At 34.7% G+C, this 17,465-nt stretch overlaps 1 protein-coding gene across 9 annotated transcripts in view; it reads right to left on the minus strand.

Moving 5' to 3' along the window:
* Positions 1 to 271: 271 nt before the first annotated feature.
* LOC116164862 (poly(rC)-binding protein 3) overlaps positions 272 to 17,465 on the minus strand; it is a 241,458-nt gene continuing 224,264 nt past the window's right edge. For 6 of the 9 annotated variants that reach the window (XM_031479102.1, XM_031479101.1, XM_031479104.1 and 3 more), the window contains 7 exons: positions 15,055 to 15,111; positions 14,665 to 14,781; positions 14,206 to 14,475; positions 13,874 to 14,152; positions 6,575 to 6,668; positions 6,238 to 6,514; positions 4,463 to 5,286 (listed from right to left, as the gene is read on the minus strand). In XM_031479102.1, coding sequence (XP_031334962.1) covers positions 4,950 to 5,286; positions 6,238 to 6,514; positions 6,575 to 6,668; positions 13,874 to 14,152; positions 14,206 to 14,475; positions 14,665 to 14,781; positions 15,055 to 15,111 — 1,431 coding nt within the window. In that variant the 3' untranslated portion in view covers positions 4,463 to 4,949. Of the gene's footprint in view, positions 3,523 to 4,462; positions 5,287 to 6,237; positions 6,515 to 6,574; positions 6,669 to 13,873; positions 14,153 to 14,205; positions 14,476 to 14,664; positions 14,782 to 15,054; positions 15,112 to 17,465 lie in introns of those variants that run through there. The other 3 variants (XM_031479108.1, XM_031479107.1, XM_031479106.1) reach the window with 3 other exon arrangements.

Genomic DNA, 17,465 nt, shown 5'->3' on the forward strand with positions numbered 1-17,465 from the left:
AATGGAAAAGGTAGGACAGAATGTATTATTTTCCTAAGCCGTTCCGTTACCCAAAGAATATTAAGAAATGTACTTGAAGGAAAGGACAACACGCCAAAAATACATATTGTTTTTTTTTTATGTCACGAATCAAAATTTTTGATTTTTTACCTCTTTCACACACAAACCAAACAAATAAAAAAGGTGCGATAGAATGTATTATTTTCCCAACCTGTAGGTATTGTTACCCAGAGAAGATTACGAAATGTAGTGGAAGAAAAGGACAACAGGACTCTATTCACACTTTATTAAACAAAACAAACGTAAAACATTGTACCTAAATATCTTAACATCTTGATTATGGAAAGAACAATAGACATGTGCAATATCTAAAATTGTCTTTTATGCATCGTACATCCGTATAACATTTTATTGCCATATTGTTAATACTACACACAAAAAACAGTATAATACACAAAACATTTTAATAAATATAAATATGTGGCTGTTACCCATTCCAAATGATATGAGCGTGTGGAATAGGGATATGCTAAAGATTGAGCAGTTTCGCTAATTCAACTAAGGTTTGAGCAATCAACAAAAACAGGTAAAGAGCAAGGAGTTTTCAAAAAGATATGTAACGTGATATGATTTCCTTTAAGTATGAGTAACAGCATGCAGCTAGTGCTAATGCCACTGGGACAGTCGTGTTGTGTTCCATAAGCAAAAAGCTCTAATTGTAGCAATACATAGATATTTATATAAATCTAACTAATGCATTTTACTATATCCTTACTACATACAAACATAATCTATGCACCATAGCAAAGTTAAAAATTTACCCTGAAATATGTCACCAATACAAGTATAATCAATTTCAATTTACATTGTTTTATCATATTTTTACATTCTTTCTGTTCCAATGAAAAATTAGTTAAAACGTTTGGAACATATGAAAAATTCTCTTCTAGTAAGAGGGTAATCATACGTAATTTTCAAAGGGTTCCTGCAATTTTCACAAAACCCTGAGAGATTGAACACTAAGAGATGTTTTCAAAGTTCCGTAAACGAAGTGTTTTCAAAACGAAAATAATCACACTGTTATCCGATATTTCACGTCTGAAAGACATATTTGAATTTCTCATTACAGTGCTAATTACATAATCTCTTATATATATTACAGACCCTGTTTCAATAAAGGCTTTAAACGATAGATCATTTTAGTTGATTGCAAGTTGGGATTGAAGAAAATTAAGGCTAGTACGTTAGCCATCGGGATATCTCTTTGGGTGATTATAATTTATGCCAGATGCGGCAGTACTCTCCGTCTCCTGGGAGACTAAGTGCAAAATGTAAATATCTTATTAGCAGCACAAGTTTTTTTTTTTTGTATACTATCAAATGTATATTGGAAGTGCTCGTCGTAGCACTACCATAGACACGAAGCTAACAATTGATTGCCTGCACAACACGACAATTATGAGATAGCTTGACATTAAGGCCCCTGCTAACTCACTACTCGAACTATACGAGTCAGGGCAAGCCGACACACAGTAACTACCCCCCTCTCGTTATGATTGAGTATTGCAAATCTACCTGATAAGCTTGCTTCTGTTTCCTAGTTTCACTTTTCTATAAACTAGCCTAAAGTTTACGACCATTCAGCCATAACAATTTATTTAACATGTACCTACAATTATTATATATTCAAAAATTATATGCGATTTAGTAATGCATTGCATTGATGTATTCGAAATGTTGTACATTCGCTAGTTTTCCATCAAATTTTTGGCACTATTTAAAATGCTATATCATAAGAACACTCAACACAAAGGGATAACAATAGATTGTCCCTAATTATAGTCAAACGTTTAGATCGAATAATGAATGACACCAATAACTGTGAGAACATTAAAAATGTCGGTAAAGAACAAGACTAGAATATATTTTTATCACTACTTTCTATGTAACAAGCCAGTGCTAATTTTCAAAAGAAGTTGAATTGTGGATTAATAAATAAAAGTGTGTTGGTAAGACAAAAATCGCATTTGCAATATTCGAGAATTAACACAAAAGATTCAGTCGATTACTACTGAAACTATCAATGTTTAAAGAAAGATCGTTTCTGCATACATAGTGTGTACAAAGTTTCTCAATCCTTCACACAAAATTTATGTATGTTAAAAAATGATAAATTTTGTGCCACACTGTGTAACACAAATGAGAAGGTGTAATACGCAAATGTTCCACTAGATTTAAGAGTATGTTATTTACATCAACAAAAATACCTTTTAATTATGATACGTTATAAATTTGACTTCTTTTTTAATGTTTTGTACAAAAAATTTCAGCAATTTTTTCGCGATCACGCCTTAATAAATAAAAACTCTTATACTAACTTAGCGTTGTATTTAAATACAACGTTATTACAATAATGTGATCACAGTATGCTACACAGGGAACTGCAATAGATGCCGTTTTGTTTTAACATCGTTTAAAGCATCCTCTGAAATATAGAAAAAGGGGAAATTCACGAGTGATGTGAGCATTTGGTCACAATAGATTTGGCACAAAACTGAAATTTGGAAGAATAGTTAAATCACTTAAAAAATACTGAATACACAGCCCACTATTAACAAAATATTCCAAACATACCATTGTATTAAAATATGCGACTAATAACTAGTTATGATCACAAAATACAGTCAGTGATGACGATTGCACGGCTTACCTTTTGACAACTGTGAATAAAAAGGTTCTGGTCATGACATTTAACTCCGTTCCTATGTTAAATTTAGAAACACTTCTTAATACAAAATACTTAGTTAATGTTAAAACTACAACTAGATTTCTTGAGCAATTTTCCTTCATAATATCTTAAACTACTTAAATTTGATGGTTAATACTTAACTACGATTACAAGCCGTGCCTAAATCCCCATCAAATATTGCTCAGATCACTCCAACAACATGATGTACAGTAATAAAACTTTTAACAATTGAACAATAACAAAATGTAATAAATAACTGGTTCGAACAAATAAATTCCTTAAATTACATATAACGATTTAACTAATAAATATTAAAATACTGTTATTTGAACACGCTACCTTCTATATTAAAAAAAAAAAGATAAAAACAAAAACATTCGATCAAGCAACTTCAACAGTCCAATGCAAAAATCTACCATGGTACTAATTTTAAAACGTAGTAAATATGACAATATCTAAATATTATATATAAATACGCTTATATAAAAAATTAAAATTAACAAATCTTTGGCTTGTTCCCATTACCAATCTTGTATTTAATTATCCATCATAATATGACAATATTGTCAGTGTTTGTAAATTTTCACAGATCATAATATATCATTGGTTGGCTTGAGTTACCTGTAAGGTTGTACATGTGGGGCATCTGCGACTGATAGCAAACCTCCCCGAACCAAGGCAAGCCTAGTTAATGAATCGGAGCTTTTACAATGTGATTTGGAGCAATGTAATGGTAACCTGGCATTGGTAATCCAGCAGTTTCCATCGATATCCTGGTAAAATACAAAGACGGTTAGAATTTCGTTATAACGGCATGTTAAAAGTGCATAAAAAGTGCATTTAAAACATTGACTACAATCAATATGATGGCAGAGCATGAACCGTTTGTCATCAGCTAAGGAAAAAGTTGCTAGAGATTTCAGGCATAAATTTTTTCATTAAACTGGAAGATTTTTGAGGTCAGACAATAAGGTTTGAAAAGTAGTATGCTGGATTATTTTGAAAAAAAATTGAGGATTCTCAAAGGAAAAGCAACAATCTCGTCAAATTACTTGTAAAGAGAAATGCACTATATAGGAGTTCAATTAAAACTACTTTGTTCTCTCAAAAAAATTGTGAACACGCCATCATACTGTCTAAACAAAAAAACAAGAAAAGACAACCCGTATTCTCATTCCTTTTATCAACCATGTAAAGTGAAATAAACTTAAAAAGGCTTTGGGTGAAGATTTTGGAACGAAGTGGACAGCTCTGGAGATAAAATGAAGGAGAATGCGGATATCAAAAGCAGAATATGGATTTTTAAATGCACTGTGTTATATGCAGAAGGTTAACGGGGGGGTCTTGGAGTCTTTCAAAGATTTTTTTTGGATACCACTTAAGTGTACTCAACCTTTGTTGCTATTTAAACTACAATTAAGTGGCAATCAAGGGGTATTTGCATATTCAACTATTTGTCAGTTAATTGAATATACAACGGGCCGTGGGGACTGATGGATGGTCAAGCTTACCAGGATCCCAGGATTGTGATCTTCTTGCCTGGATAAGTGATAAGGCACTGGTCTGTTAATGTAGCAGGCATAGGAGATGGAGCACACAAACCATGTTACTAATTCTCACATTTTTTTAGATTTGTATATCGTAATGGCCCTAACTTGGATACCTACTACTAAAAAAATTAAGTATTTTTGCATCGAAAAGACAAAAAACCAATTACACATATCAATGTATTAATTTCAATAGAATACACTTATATAGCACACTAATAATATAAGTAAACACTTCTAAAATAGAAGCTTCTTGTACACATTGCATTATTTAAACTCAGTGTCAAATTTGCATTATAAATACCTAGCTAAACATTGAAACCTACCAATAGCGAAAACTGCTATCGTTACGAATCAAAATTTTGAACTTGATATGTCAAAATAAATGCTGACTAATGTATAATTTTGTATAAAACTAAGTTACGTTACACAAATAACTCCTACAGCTACTTTTTGGATATAAAAACAAATCTATCGGTTGAAAGAGTAACACCAAAAAAAATGGTGCAACATAAATCAAGTAAACATATACGATAAACATAAAAATAAATTATAGTAGACACAATAAAATGTGAAAAATAAAATAAAAATTAAAATAAAAATGAATCCCAATGTAGAAAAAATAAGGTATAATATAAACTTAATTAATGATTTTAGTAAGGATTAAACTTGTTGCGTTCACTCTTGAGTTTGGAGCCCTCGGAAGGGCCACCGCCACCTCCGGGAGAACGAAGGCGAGGAGCGTAGTTCTTGTGTGTGCGATGGACGCCAGTGGTCTGAACAGGGGGAGCGCCACCCTGTGCGCCCAACAACTCGGTAAGACCACCTAACGCGCTGAGACTAGTCAGGGCGTTAAGCGCTCCCGGTTTTGTGAGAAGTTGGGCCAAAGGAATGGCGCTAGCCAAAGGATTGGCAGCAGTGGATGACTGGCTGGACCCACCAGTGCTAGGAGAGTTTTGGGCCTCAAGGTTAGCTTTCTGCAGCTCAACACTAAGGAAACACATAGAAAAAAGGATTACAGTGATTTGTGGTGTATAGGTTTCTTTTTTTTTATATTAATTGGACACCACCAGCTGGAATCAGGCATAAACTGAGGCACTATCATTAAAGTAACTTAAAATCTTCCATACTCTATTAAATAAGTTTTGTAAATGGAGAGATTTTAGTCTTCAGGAGGTGGATTGGGAAATAACCACATTTACCATGTAATGGTGTAATGAGAATTTCATATTTGATTCTTATTTTGAAAGGACAAATTTAAAATGGCACCAGAACACATTTAATATGGTAGAAGACTTCCGAATTTATTGGTTTATTGGTTATAGCGACAATTTCCCAGTGTGATATGTTCGTCACATGGAAGGCAAAGAAAAAACTTGAAAACAAATTCTTTAATTTCACAAGAGCCAAAAGTCTTCTACCTGTCAGTTTCCGTACCATATGCTTATGTCACTTGCAAATCTCGATGAAAAGAAATTAAAAAAATTCATTCTATATCAATAGTGGCATTGAAATACTAACCTTAGTATGTCAAAACAATGTGCAACAGCATTTTTTATTCTTACAAACCAGAACAGAAATTTTGAGGTTATCCACTATGCTGTGTTGCCAATTCTCCATTCGGTATTAATCTTGTTAGAGTAAAACAAAAGCACACTATAATTAACTAGTAGTATTACAGTTTCATCTGCATAAAATGGCAACATGGCATAGCCTCCAACCCTGCCATAGAAATCTGTACTTTTTAGTTCTGAAAACCTTCTCTTTGGTATGGCAGGTGTAACCAGAATAAGATAGAATGTAGTCTTAAGTCGCATTTCATTTGTGAGCAGAAATACCAAGATAATAATTTAAAAACAAACGAAAAAGGGCATCTACTACAAATGTTACGCATGCCTGCACAGAATACGTATTTACACTCACAAAGGCAACAATTCTTACCTCATATTAATCAAATATTGTGCCAACGCGACCGAATCCGGATTACCAGATATTGTTATTGTACGATCGGTCACGCCGTTCTCGCGATCGTCGCAATTAGATATGCGAATCATCGCCCCCGATATCTGACGTATTTCGGCGATCTTGGTGCCGCCCTTTCCGATAATGCAGCCGATCAGTTCGTTCGGCACGGTCATCTCGTGAGTTTGAGAATTGGAATTTTGCTGGTTTCGCGAGTTGGCCGTTCGTAATTGTGAACCGGCTAAAGCTGCCAAAGCTGAGGAATTTTTAGTTTCGTTACCTAATGGAGGTGGAGGGGATCGTGGGGTTTACGTACCTGCTGGATTTAATCCCCCCGTGTTGGCTGGCGTCAGGCCTCCAATGCCCAATGCGGCTAGTCCGGCCAATGGACTTTTACTGAGTGCTGTAATCTGTAACAATGTTGTCAGTATTGTAGCGAGTAATTAGGTTTTTCATTCTGCATAGCAAGGAGACACTATCACCATTACATTTGAGCTGTTTCAATTATTTCATCATAAACAAAATATATCAATTTCAGAGTGTTATGCAGAGGATTTTAGTTACTGTTGATTAATTGTAGGTACACATTTATTTTATAGTGCTTGGAGTGTTTGTTGGATAGCTAATTTTTCCCACTCAACCCAATACAATCAATTTTGATGTACTATCTGAACACATAGCATTGGCAACACTGCACTAACTTTGCAGATTAATGCCTAGTCAAGTGCAATGTTGTTTATGTTCTGAAAAAGTAAAAAAATTCATTAAGCCGCTTGTGAACAAGAGGCGAAGAGTGCACTTTCAAATTTGTTTTTCGATTTTAATAGCCCTTATGGACATTTAGACATGGAGATTGGTAAATAGATGAGAAGAAACAGTATAAAAATCATATCGAAATTGTTCGTTGGTTTAATGTGCATTAATAAAGCAAAAGTAGTTTTGTATATACAAGGTGGTTCAAATTTGTAGCTCACCCTAAGCTTAAATGGGGACGAAGAAGACCCTTTTGGTGACTAAAAAACGCATTTGAAATTTAGGAAAAATCTTTAAAAATAAGCAAGATATCACTGAAAAACTGAAAATGTCAAAATTTGTTTTCATTTTTCCTAGCTACGCTCGGAAACGAACTGTTCCCCTTAGTACCTTCCATGGGTATTTTTTCGGACAATCTGAGTCCTTGGAAAGTGAATGCGATTTACTCGAAACTCGCAAGTGATAAACATTTTGGTTTAGCACCATCAAAAAGCTGAGAACTATTTATTTTATTTTGCCTTTATTTTTGAGTGGGCGGGATTTCAGCCAGTTCACTTGATATCTTTTAAAATAAATGAACGCATCTACATAAAATTCTGCAATTCTTTGCCCATTTAAGCGACTTTGTATCTCTTACAGTTTACAGAATCCCCATACTAAACATTGGTAAAAACTCACCCTGTATATAAACCTATAAATATACTGGTACCATTACAATAGGTAGATACATACTTACACTGACTTTATTATCCTCTGAAACTTTTGACAATATTGTACAGGGTGTACACAAAATCAGAAAGTTGAAGCAAGCATATTTTTGGCAAATCTTAAACAGGACACAATGTCGTATACATAAATGTAATATTTATGAAATTTCTTAGCCTGTTCCCTAATTTCTCTTGAAATCAACTAAAAATTCACATTCCAATTAATAATAATAATAATAATAATAATGTTTATTCCCACAAAAACAACTAATAGGAAAACAAAAATAAAATAAATAAAGAAAATAAGAATAATGTGGGAATTGAAGAAATATTGGCTTAGTCAGCCATGGAAACAATCCATCATCATGTAAAGTGCACTGGAGCTCAAAATGAACTGATTTAGCATATAATAATTATTTAAATAACAATAGACAGTGCCCTCTCTCTCGTCCGATTGGTAGTCTCTTGTAAAAAATTTTCGAATTGAATTTTGATATTCTGAGAGCACCCCTGTTTGGTTGGAAACTAATTTGTGACATTCAAAAAATCAAGGGTGCCTATGAAACTTTCAACAAAAGTTTTTTGCATACCAGTGGGGCGAGATACGCACAAATGTTTGATTAAGAAAAGTTGTTCAGAATGAAAAACTGAGTGAACATGCAAAATTTCAAAGTCCTAAGTCTACTGTGATTTTTTTTAGGAAATCCAAAAATATGTTATTATATTTTGAACAGTTTTTTTCAGTAACATTTTTGGGATTTCCTAAAAAATCCAAATAAAAAATAAAAACCTAAAAAAATCAAAGCAGGCCTAGGACATTTTGCATGTTTAATACCTAAGTTTTTCATTCTCTACAACTTTTCTCAATTACATTTGTGCGTATCTGATGTGCTAAAAACATTTTTTTGTAAATTTCAAAGGCACCCTTGATTTTTCTAAACTAAATTTTTTTGTCTTTTAGAAGATACAACCAAACAATGGGGGGACACTGTACGTATTTTAATTATTACAATATTTGGTATCCGTGTTAAATAGAGGGCGCCACCTACAGTACAAAAAGTTTGTTAAGATTGTTGATGAAGGACTCCATAGTGTTTGAGTGACTGTTTAATGGAAAAATGAAGTGAATTGAGACTCCAACAGTTTTTATTATTTTTTATTATTTATATAATAAGCACTCCTCGTATATTAGGATAAAATGACCTATTTTGACACCTTTAACTTGCACCCTGATAAAGATGGAACCAAAGCCCTCACGCTCAAATCATACAACACTTCCATTCGAAATTATTTCACGTACTTTGAGGTTAAAAATTTTTACATGCTTTTTAAGTGCGATCGCCATCTTGAATTTTTTCAATGGTTAAGTCATATATTTTGTTCTCTTTCTTACTAAACCATTTAACTCCATACATGTTTACGGAAGTAAGAGAGAGAAAAAAAATTGCTTCTAAGCTGTATCACGTGACTTATACTACCATTAAAAAAATTCAAGATGGCGGTCATAGTCAAAAACTTGAACACTTACAGAATAAGTGCTTCCACGTTGAAATGACGTTCAGTCACAATTTAATGTGTGCCAGAATGGTCTAGCTAATGGCTAGGATACCCAGCTTGTAATCGGGCGGCTCAGGTTTGATTCTTTGATATGAAATTTTTTTTCACAAAAATGCATACGCAATTTTGTAGGTTTAAGATTGTCTCCTCACATTTTTTTAACAGCAAACTTACACAAAACACAACGCGCATGCGCAAATGAACGCAGTTCCTCTCTCTAAGTGCTAGTCTCAAAAACCATTCAAATGGAAGCGTTCTAATTTGAATTCCAGAGGGTCAAACTCTAAACCCAAGTTTTGGCAACACTGTCAGAACTAGTTCATAAGAAACGTGGAAAGACAAGTCCTGGAGCTTGCACCAGGACAGCTCACTTGCCCTTCATGCGCTGTCTGTGAAGCGTTATTTAGGTGCTAGAGGCACTCCAGTGCTCGAACACGCGCCACACTCGTCTGCCTTTTTCTTGTTTCCAAAGATGGAACCCAGTTTGAGTCGATGGAAGAGGTAAAGCGGAATATAGATATATTTCATACATATAGCCTACAGCCAGTAAATCTGTGCTAACATATGTGAGAGATAGCCAACTGTACGATACCAATCATGCGGCCTTCCACTGGCGTGGCGAATGCGGAATAAGCCAGAAGACTTTGGAGACATTGTTATGCATGTTTCCGAATGAAAAAGAATGTTCTTCATTACCCAACTTTGAAAGCGGCCGCCATCTTGAATTTGTTTAAATGAAAACATGGGTCATGCAACACACCTTTGGAAACAAGTCTTGTTTTCTCTTTCTAGCGATGGAAAACGAAAAAATTAAATTTTTATAATCTCATAAGTAAAGAAACAAGGTTTTCCTACTGAAATGGTTCGATATATATTGATTTGCAGTTTGGAGGACTTAAAACAGCGCATATTTCGGAATGAAACAGAAATTTAAATGACCCAAATTGTCATTTAAAAAAATTCAAGATGGAACCCGCCTTCAAAATTCGAGCAATAAAAAAATTTATTTTTCATTCCCAATCATGTATAACAGGTGGGGCTATTAATTTTGAAAGAATCTAAGAAGTATATTACCAGACGACTAGGGGGCGGTAGCTATTTTTTTGTTCCTCAGGAGGGCGAAGCTTCAGAAAAGGTTGGAAATCTATGGTACTCTTCTATGTACACGAGATTAGTAAAACATACAATTATAAAACGCGCAGGGGAGTTTGGTTAAATCAAAGGGGGTTAATTCTCTCATTCGTCCTCTCAGTTAAAATAGTCAAGTAAATAAATCAATATATTATTATAGAACATGAGGATCTATAATGGGTCCCCCTCTATTCAATGACTTACCTCAAAAACAGTTGACGTTCTGCTTAGGTTGATAGCGCATACTTACATACAGACACATAAAAACTTGAAATTATTTGACAAGGATAGAAAAAATATATTACTGATTATACAGGATGGCCAACTAAGAATGCGAGGTACTGTATCTGAGAATCTATCCATCGTAGGGGCTTGCGGTAAAAAAATTTATTACTAAAACGGCCACGAGCAAAACCTGGAAAATATTTTTAAGTTACCTAAATGACCGCTAGGGGGCGTAACTGCAATCTGGAATCTAAAAAAGTGATGTTTCTGTGAATTCCGCTATATTAACTTAACAAAAAAATGTCCGGTCCGCTCTAAAAATGAAGTGGTGGGGGGGGGGGGTGTATTCGAAGGTTTCCGTCAAGAACACCCTGTATCTTAGAAACGGCTGAGCCGATTTAAACAAACTCGGGTTGTTAGTTTCACATATCACCGCTTGAGGGCTTTTTTCGACATTCCGACAGAAATGGTTAATTTTCTCAAAAAAAATTAAATGCATTGGTTCGCGACAATTAAAAAATCTATCAAGTCATCTAAAAATCCAATATGGCGCCCATTTCACTTTAGGAAGGTGGTAAATGTTCCTCAAAAGTGGCCATCTTGAATTTTTTTTGACATCAATTCTAAATTAAGCGCATCAAAGACAGTCACTTTTATACAAAACTTTTTTTTATATCTCTTATACTTTCGATGAAGACATTCAAGGAAATGACCAATTTTAGTTTTTTTGAATTTACGTCGAACCTATGCGACATTTTGAATTTCCATAAGAAAATTTTAAATAAGCATCCAAAACTGCAAAACATTGCCCATTTAACCAATTCTCTATCTTTAATAACAAAGTTACCCATGCAATCCCACGTGATCTGGGACACACTGTATATATATTTTTTATATCGTGATGGCCAGCATTTCGAGCATTTACGGCGGCATTAAAAGCTTCCTTTTTTAAATCAATCCACCTTAGGGCCACAAATTATATAATAAAAATAATTCCGGAAAAATTAGCTTAAAAAAATAAAATTTTGAGGGTATAAAATTTTCTTTGGCCTAAATTTTAGGTTAGGAACAAGATATCGAGATGGGGTTTTCGCGAGCTTATTTAGGCATCATTTAGCTACTTTTTCATGAAAAAAAAAATCATACCAACGCATTTAATTTTTTTGAGAAAATTAACCATTTCTGTCGGAATGTCGAAAAAAGCCCTCAAGTGGCGATATGTGAAACTAACAAAACTTCAAATAATATAATATTTGTAGCCGAAGAATAACCCTTTTCAATTAACGCAAGTTGTTAAAATCGGCTCAGTCGTTTCGAAGATACAGGGTGTTCTTTACGGAAACCTTTGAATACCCCCCACCACTTCATTTTTAGAGATACGGGAAAAATTGTCAAACAAAAAAGGTTCAAATTAACGTCGTCTTCAAAGACCGGACATTTTTTTGTTAGGTTAATATAGCGGAATTCACAGAGAAATCACTTTTTTAAATTTCAGATTGCAGTTACGCCCCCTAGCGGCCATTTCAGAAACTTAAAAATATTTTCCAGGTTTTTCTCGTGGCCGTTTTAGTAATAAATTTTTTTACCGCAAGCCTCTACGATGGACAGGTTCCCAGATACAGTACCTCGCATTCTTATTTGGCCACCCTGTACAGGTAATGTAAGAGATAATAATAAAATTACAACGCCTAGTAATTAAAGGAACCGTGAAGCAGTGTTTCTCAGAATGTTGCTTTTACTTACACTAAGATACTAGTGAACAGAGTAATAGAGGATAACCACTGTTGCATTGTTGTACCTTAATTTGCAATTCTGTCTTACTCTTTCCCCAAAAAATAGTTTTCAAATCTCAAAACCTAAAGTGTTTTGTCACAAAGCAAGTTCCTTCACTTGTGCTAGTAAATACCTAGGCAAATCACAAGACCAATTGGCACTCAATGTTATCATCACACGAAACAATTTGCATAAGATTTTCACAGAAAACTGTGACTCGACTGGTACAGCCTCTAAGATGCTACACTAAGAAGGAAAGTCAGTCAGTTGAGACATTACGAGAAATGGAAAATCCAGGTCACACATGGCGAACACCTCCTCCAGTACCACCCTTAAGACTGTCTTGAATGTGGGGTGGGCTTAGGATGTGAGGAGCAGACAACTGTAAGCACATGGTCATGACCTTTTGGCATCAGTGGTGTTGATTGCTTCACTTTTGTCGAACAGCTTTTTTGCTATGAATTGAATGAATAAAAAAAAACATTAAATGATTGCAAAAATACTACAAAATTGTCACAATTTTAACATTTTAGATGCTAGAAGTACACCCTGTATAATGGCAGTTATCCAATTGTACAAATACGCACAATTTGTAAAGATATTTGGAAGACATTTAACCATACTATTTGCAAAAAAAAAGAAATACACAAATACCATATACCTTCAGCATTGCATGTTGATAACCTAGGTGTCTATGTCACCACTCCTCTACGAGGTGCTTTTATATTTTCTGAGATATTCATTTATTGTCCATTTCTTATGAATCAAAAACATGACATTCTTTATTCAAAATATTTAAAAAAAAATACACGTCCAACATGGATCATACCAAATCACCAAAAAAATCCTTTCACTAACATATGTAAACAGTAGGGCTCAACTAATTTAATATGCATATGACCGCTGTGGTCACTGTTGTTTTTTTTAAATGTACAGCTACCCATTTTATTATTGTTAATATAATTGAGCCAATTATTTGCACACATGCCACACCGATTATTGAGTGTGGAACAGAACACTGAACCATTCCCATACATCTTTTCCATAAATCAATCGTATGGTCCTCCCTCATTTGCATGCATGTGCAACGATTTGCAAATTTAAAATGAAAACGTACAAGTACTTGTATGAATGAATATACGAAGAAGCTATGCTCGAACTCGTTAGCAAAGCAGATCACGAACAATATTATAGTATATTCCTAATTTGTTACAAAGCGAATAATAATACATGCATCCTAGATAATTCAGCTCGTTAGTGTAGTGTATACTTTATGCAGAATACAGAAAAACTGAGGCACGCTAACACAAATTTATTCCGAGGTAGATCTACACATGCGAAAAAATAGGATGTAATAAGGGTGTTGTTAGCCGACGGGGGGGTACGTCACAAAAGCGTTGGTAAACGTTTGTAATGGATAAACAGTAGGTTTTTGTAATGATGGGGGAGCACCAATACGATAAACTTACATCTGGCATAAGATGTGTGGGTGGCAAGGCGGCCTGCAAATGTCCGTTCTTGAGTGGTTCGAGTTGCATGAGGGGCGCTGTGGGCGCCACTGCACCAGCCAACGGGTGGCCGAGATGCAAGGGGGGAACAAGGGGAGGTAATATCGAATTACTTACATCTGCATGGGCAGGAACGGCGTAGTTGCCTTGAATGGTATAGGCTTGCCCGCCAGCCAGGATCACAGGGCCACCGACTTGGGGTTTAGGGCGGTAGGGTATGGTTGCTCCTTTGGGAGGGGACTGCAAAAGTAACAAATAAAATTCGATTCGCACGCACAAATTCAAATAATTACCTCGAGCATAACGTTGCAGATATGGTAAATACACTGTGTAATTGCCTCAGCAGTACCAGAAATTGTGACCGCTCGCTCTGTGGAATTTGGAAGCATTTCTGACGCAACTTGAATAGATGCTCCTGTAACTTCACGAATCTCTTTAATTTTAGAACCCCCTTTTCCAATAAGGGATCCACACTGACTGGCAGGGACGATCAAACGTAAGGTGATTGGAGGTCGTGGTACGCCGCTACCACCACTGTTTATTTCCTGGAACTGGGAGCACCACTGAGGGAGTCCACAACAATACATTGCCACATTAAGAAGTGCACAAATACATACTAGACAGGACTATTACTAGGGACTAAACAATGATTGTCAATACTACTATTTCATTCATTAAAGCAAGCAAGGATGGATACCAAATTGTTAATCACTTTACACAATTTAATTTGCAACAATTCAATGCGTGCTTACCTCCTCAAACTTTTTGCAAATCAGTGTAAACGCCTTAAAAATTGCACTTGTTGATCCGGTCACTGTGACAATACGCTCGGGACACGATCCATCGGATATGTTTATTTTTGCTCCGGACTGAAACAAAAATCACTTCAAAAATGGAGCCAATCGTAAAGTCGATTGAAATAAATCAACAGGTGAAAATTCAGCTCTCATAATCAAGGCACACAGAGCCACTGGCAGTAGTAGTAAACATAAGACCGCTGTCGCCTTACTCGGCGCTCGCCGATACCACTACACGCCATCTCTAGCGATTGTTTTGTCATCATTAGAAAGTGAAATAATTCTACTTTAGTAAACAAAGTAAAACAAAAGAGTAAACGTGTCCTATCACTTAATATACTTTACCTCTTCTCGAAATCGTTTCACTATTTCTCCTTTTTTACCGATGATGCTACCAACTTCCTGTAAATATAGACACATTAATATCAAATCATAATCAGGTGTGAACTCTTGATCTATTTCTGAATCTTTTCTAAATATAGAAAGTACCGCAATCCATTGGGCTCGTGTGTTAGAGAGAGAACGCATGATTTTTGCCCAAAAATGGCGGAAGTTACCAGAATCTAGTAACTTTAATGTTAGGGATTGTTCCACCTGTTTGGAGATATCTGTATATATTTTTATAAAACATGACAGTACTATGAAGTTAGGTTATAAAAAATGACAGCTATTCAGATTTTATTTGTCAATTTTTTTAAGTTGGCAGAAAATTTGCCCAAAAATGGCGGATGATTGCGGTACTTTCTATATCTAGTGACTTTAACTTAACCATTAATCGTACGCCCTCTAGCGGCGAAGCTAGAAATTTGAAAATAATTTCCAGCGATTTTTCTTGGCCCTTTTTGTTGACAAATTTTTTTCCCGAAGCTGTGCAATTAACGGATCCATAGATATGGTCTTTAACCATTATCAATGGGGCACTCTGTACTGGTAATTTATGACCCGATCGCCTAGGATCTCAATCAACTGACATGCTTCAACTGTTCAAGGCACTGAACTTTATTGACAATTTGTTCCACTATAGCAGATTATACAGGGTGTTTCAAAATTCGCGCACACGGACTGTGGGATGGTGTCATAGAACGAAAACCGAATAAAAAGTTCCTCTAAGTACCAGAGACTTGCTGAAACTTGATTACTAACAGACGGCGGATATTTTCAACAACTGTTGTAATTACGTACTCGTCATAATTATAGTTTATTTTGAACCTTCTTTTGTTTTTAAAAATGTGTTATTATTAAGTTTAACCAGTGGCGCAGGGTAGGGGGGGCGGAGATTTTTAAAAGCACGGTAGCTCGAAAAATAGCGATCTGATGGAAAACTGGTAGAGGATCTTTTTGTTCAGTTTTTGTCGAACAAATTCTGCAGTAAAGTTTGTATTAAAGAATAACTGAAAGTCAGATCACTCTCTTTAGAGATTTGAAAAATTCCCTTAACGATCAAAGTGATCCTGAACAAAGAGACAGACAGACAAATCAAGGTTGGTATAAATTAATAAAAAAGTCTAAGAATTAATTCAAACTTTTTCCAATGCATTATCTATTATTATTATGAACTCGAAATTCAAATATAAGATAGCATTATGGCAACTGAATAATAAACATCTGACAATCGTGCAATGTCTAAAACACATGTACATCGAAAAACTGTTTTTATGTTTTTCGCGATTTTCTTTTTCTCTAACAAATTTTTTTTTTATAAAAATATTTTCCGGGTTTTCTCGGAAAATTTGAGGTTAAGTAAGTGTAAAAAACGCAGATACAAAAGTTACTCATTTTTTTATTCCCCATATTTTCCCTTTAAAATAAATAGTTTTGCAACAAACTGCAAAATACCACTTTCCATTCCTTTCAACCACAAAAAACCCAGTTTGGATCGGGAACTAATTTTTTTGTCAAAAAATATATAGCCTGGACTAAAACTTATTTTATTAACATGTGGGAAATGAGTGAACCAGAAAATGATCAGATTTGGAAATATTTTGAGTGCAATAAACAAAATTCAACCAATAAAAAGGCAGTATGCAGAGCATGCGGCAAAACATTGCAAGCTATGGTCAGCCACGTGCAAAAATACAAAAATAGTTTGTTCCTGAAGAAGCAAATACAATTATACAAGATATTAGTGAAACAGGATCCTCTAAAGTTGAAGAGAAAATGTGCAATAAAAAGAAAAATAGTGAATTAACAAAAAAAAATTTTTTTTTACTTTTTTTAAATAAAATTCACAACTTATTTGAACCCTAAGACAATATATAAAACATTTTTAGAAAATCACAGACTACTAACTGAATGTTCCTAAGCCAAGCCTAAAGTGAAGATGTCACTTTTGACGCATCACCGCATACTTACAAAATTTAAAATAAAATAAAGAAAAAGTAATCAAAAAGCAAAAACAAAAAAATTTTTGAGTTGGCATCACACTCCATAAACAAGATCATAGCGAAAATTGGTAAAACGCGGTTAAAATTGCTTTAAATACGTTTATTTTACCAACGTTCTTACTTACCCCCCATCCCAATATCATGAGGTTAATAAGTCGCTACATTTTATGGTTGTCTTATGCTGATGTTCTTTGGGGACGAGATAAAACGAATGTTAAAAAAATTCGTTCAGAATGAAAAACTGAGTAAACATGCAGCATTTCCAAGTCCTAAACCTATGTACTATCTTTTAGGAAACCCGAAAATTGTTACTAAAAAAAAACTGTTCTAAATAAAATGTGATGATGTTTTGGTATTTTATTTACAATATTT

Source organism: Photinus pyralis, unplaced genomic scaffold (genome assembly GCF_008802855.1).
Source record: "Photinus pyralis isolate 1611_PpyrPB1 unplaced genomic scaffold, Ppyr1.3 Ppyr1.4_LG2, whole genome shotgun sequence".
In the NCBI taxonomy this organism is placed as follows: Eukaryota; Metazoa; Arthropoda; class Insecta; order Coleoptera; family Lampyridae; genus Photinus; species Photinus pyralis.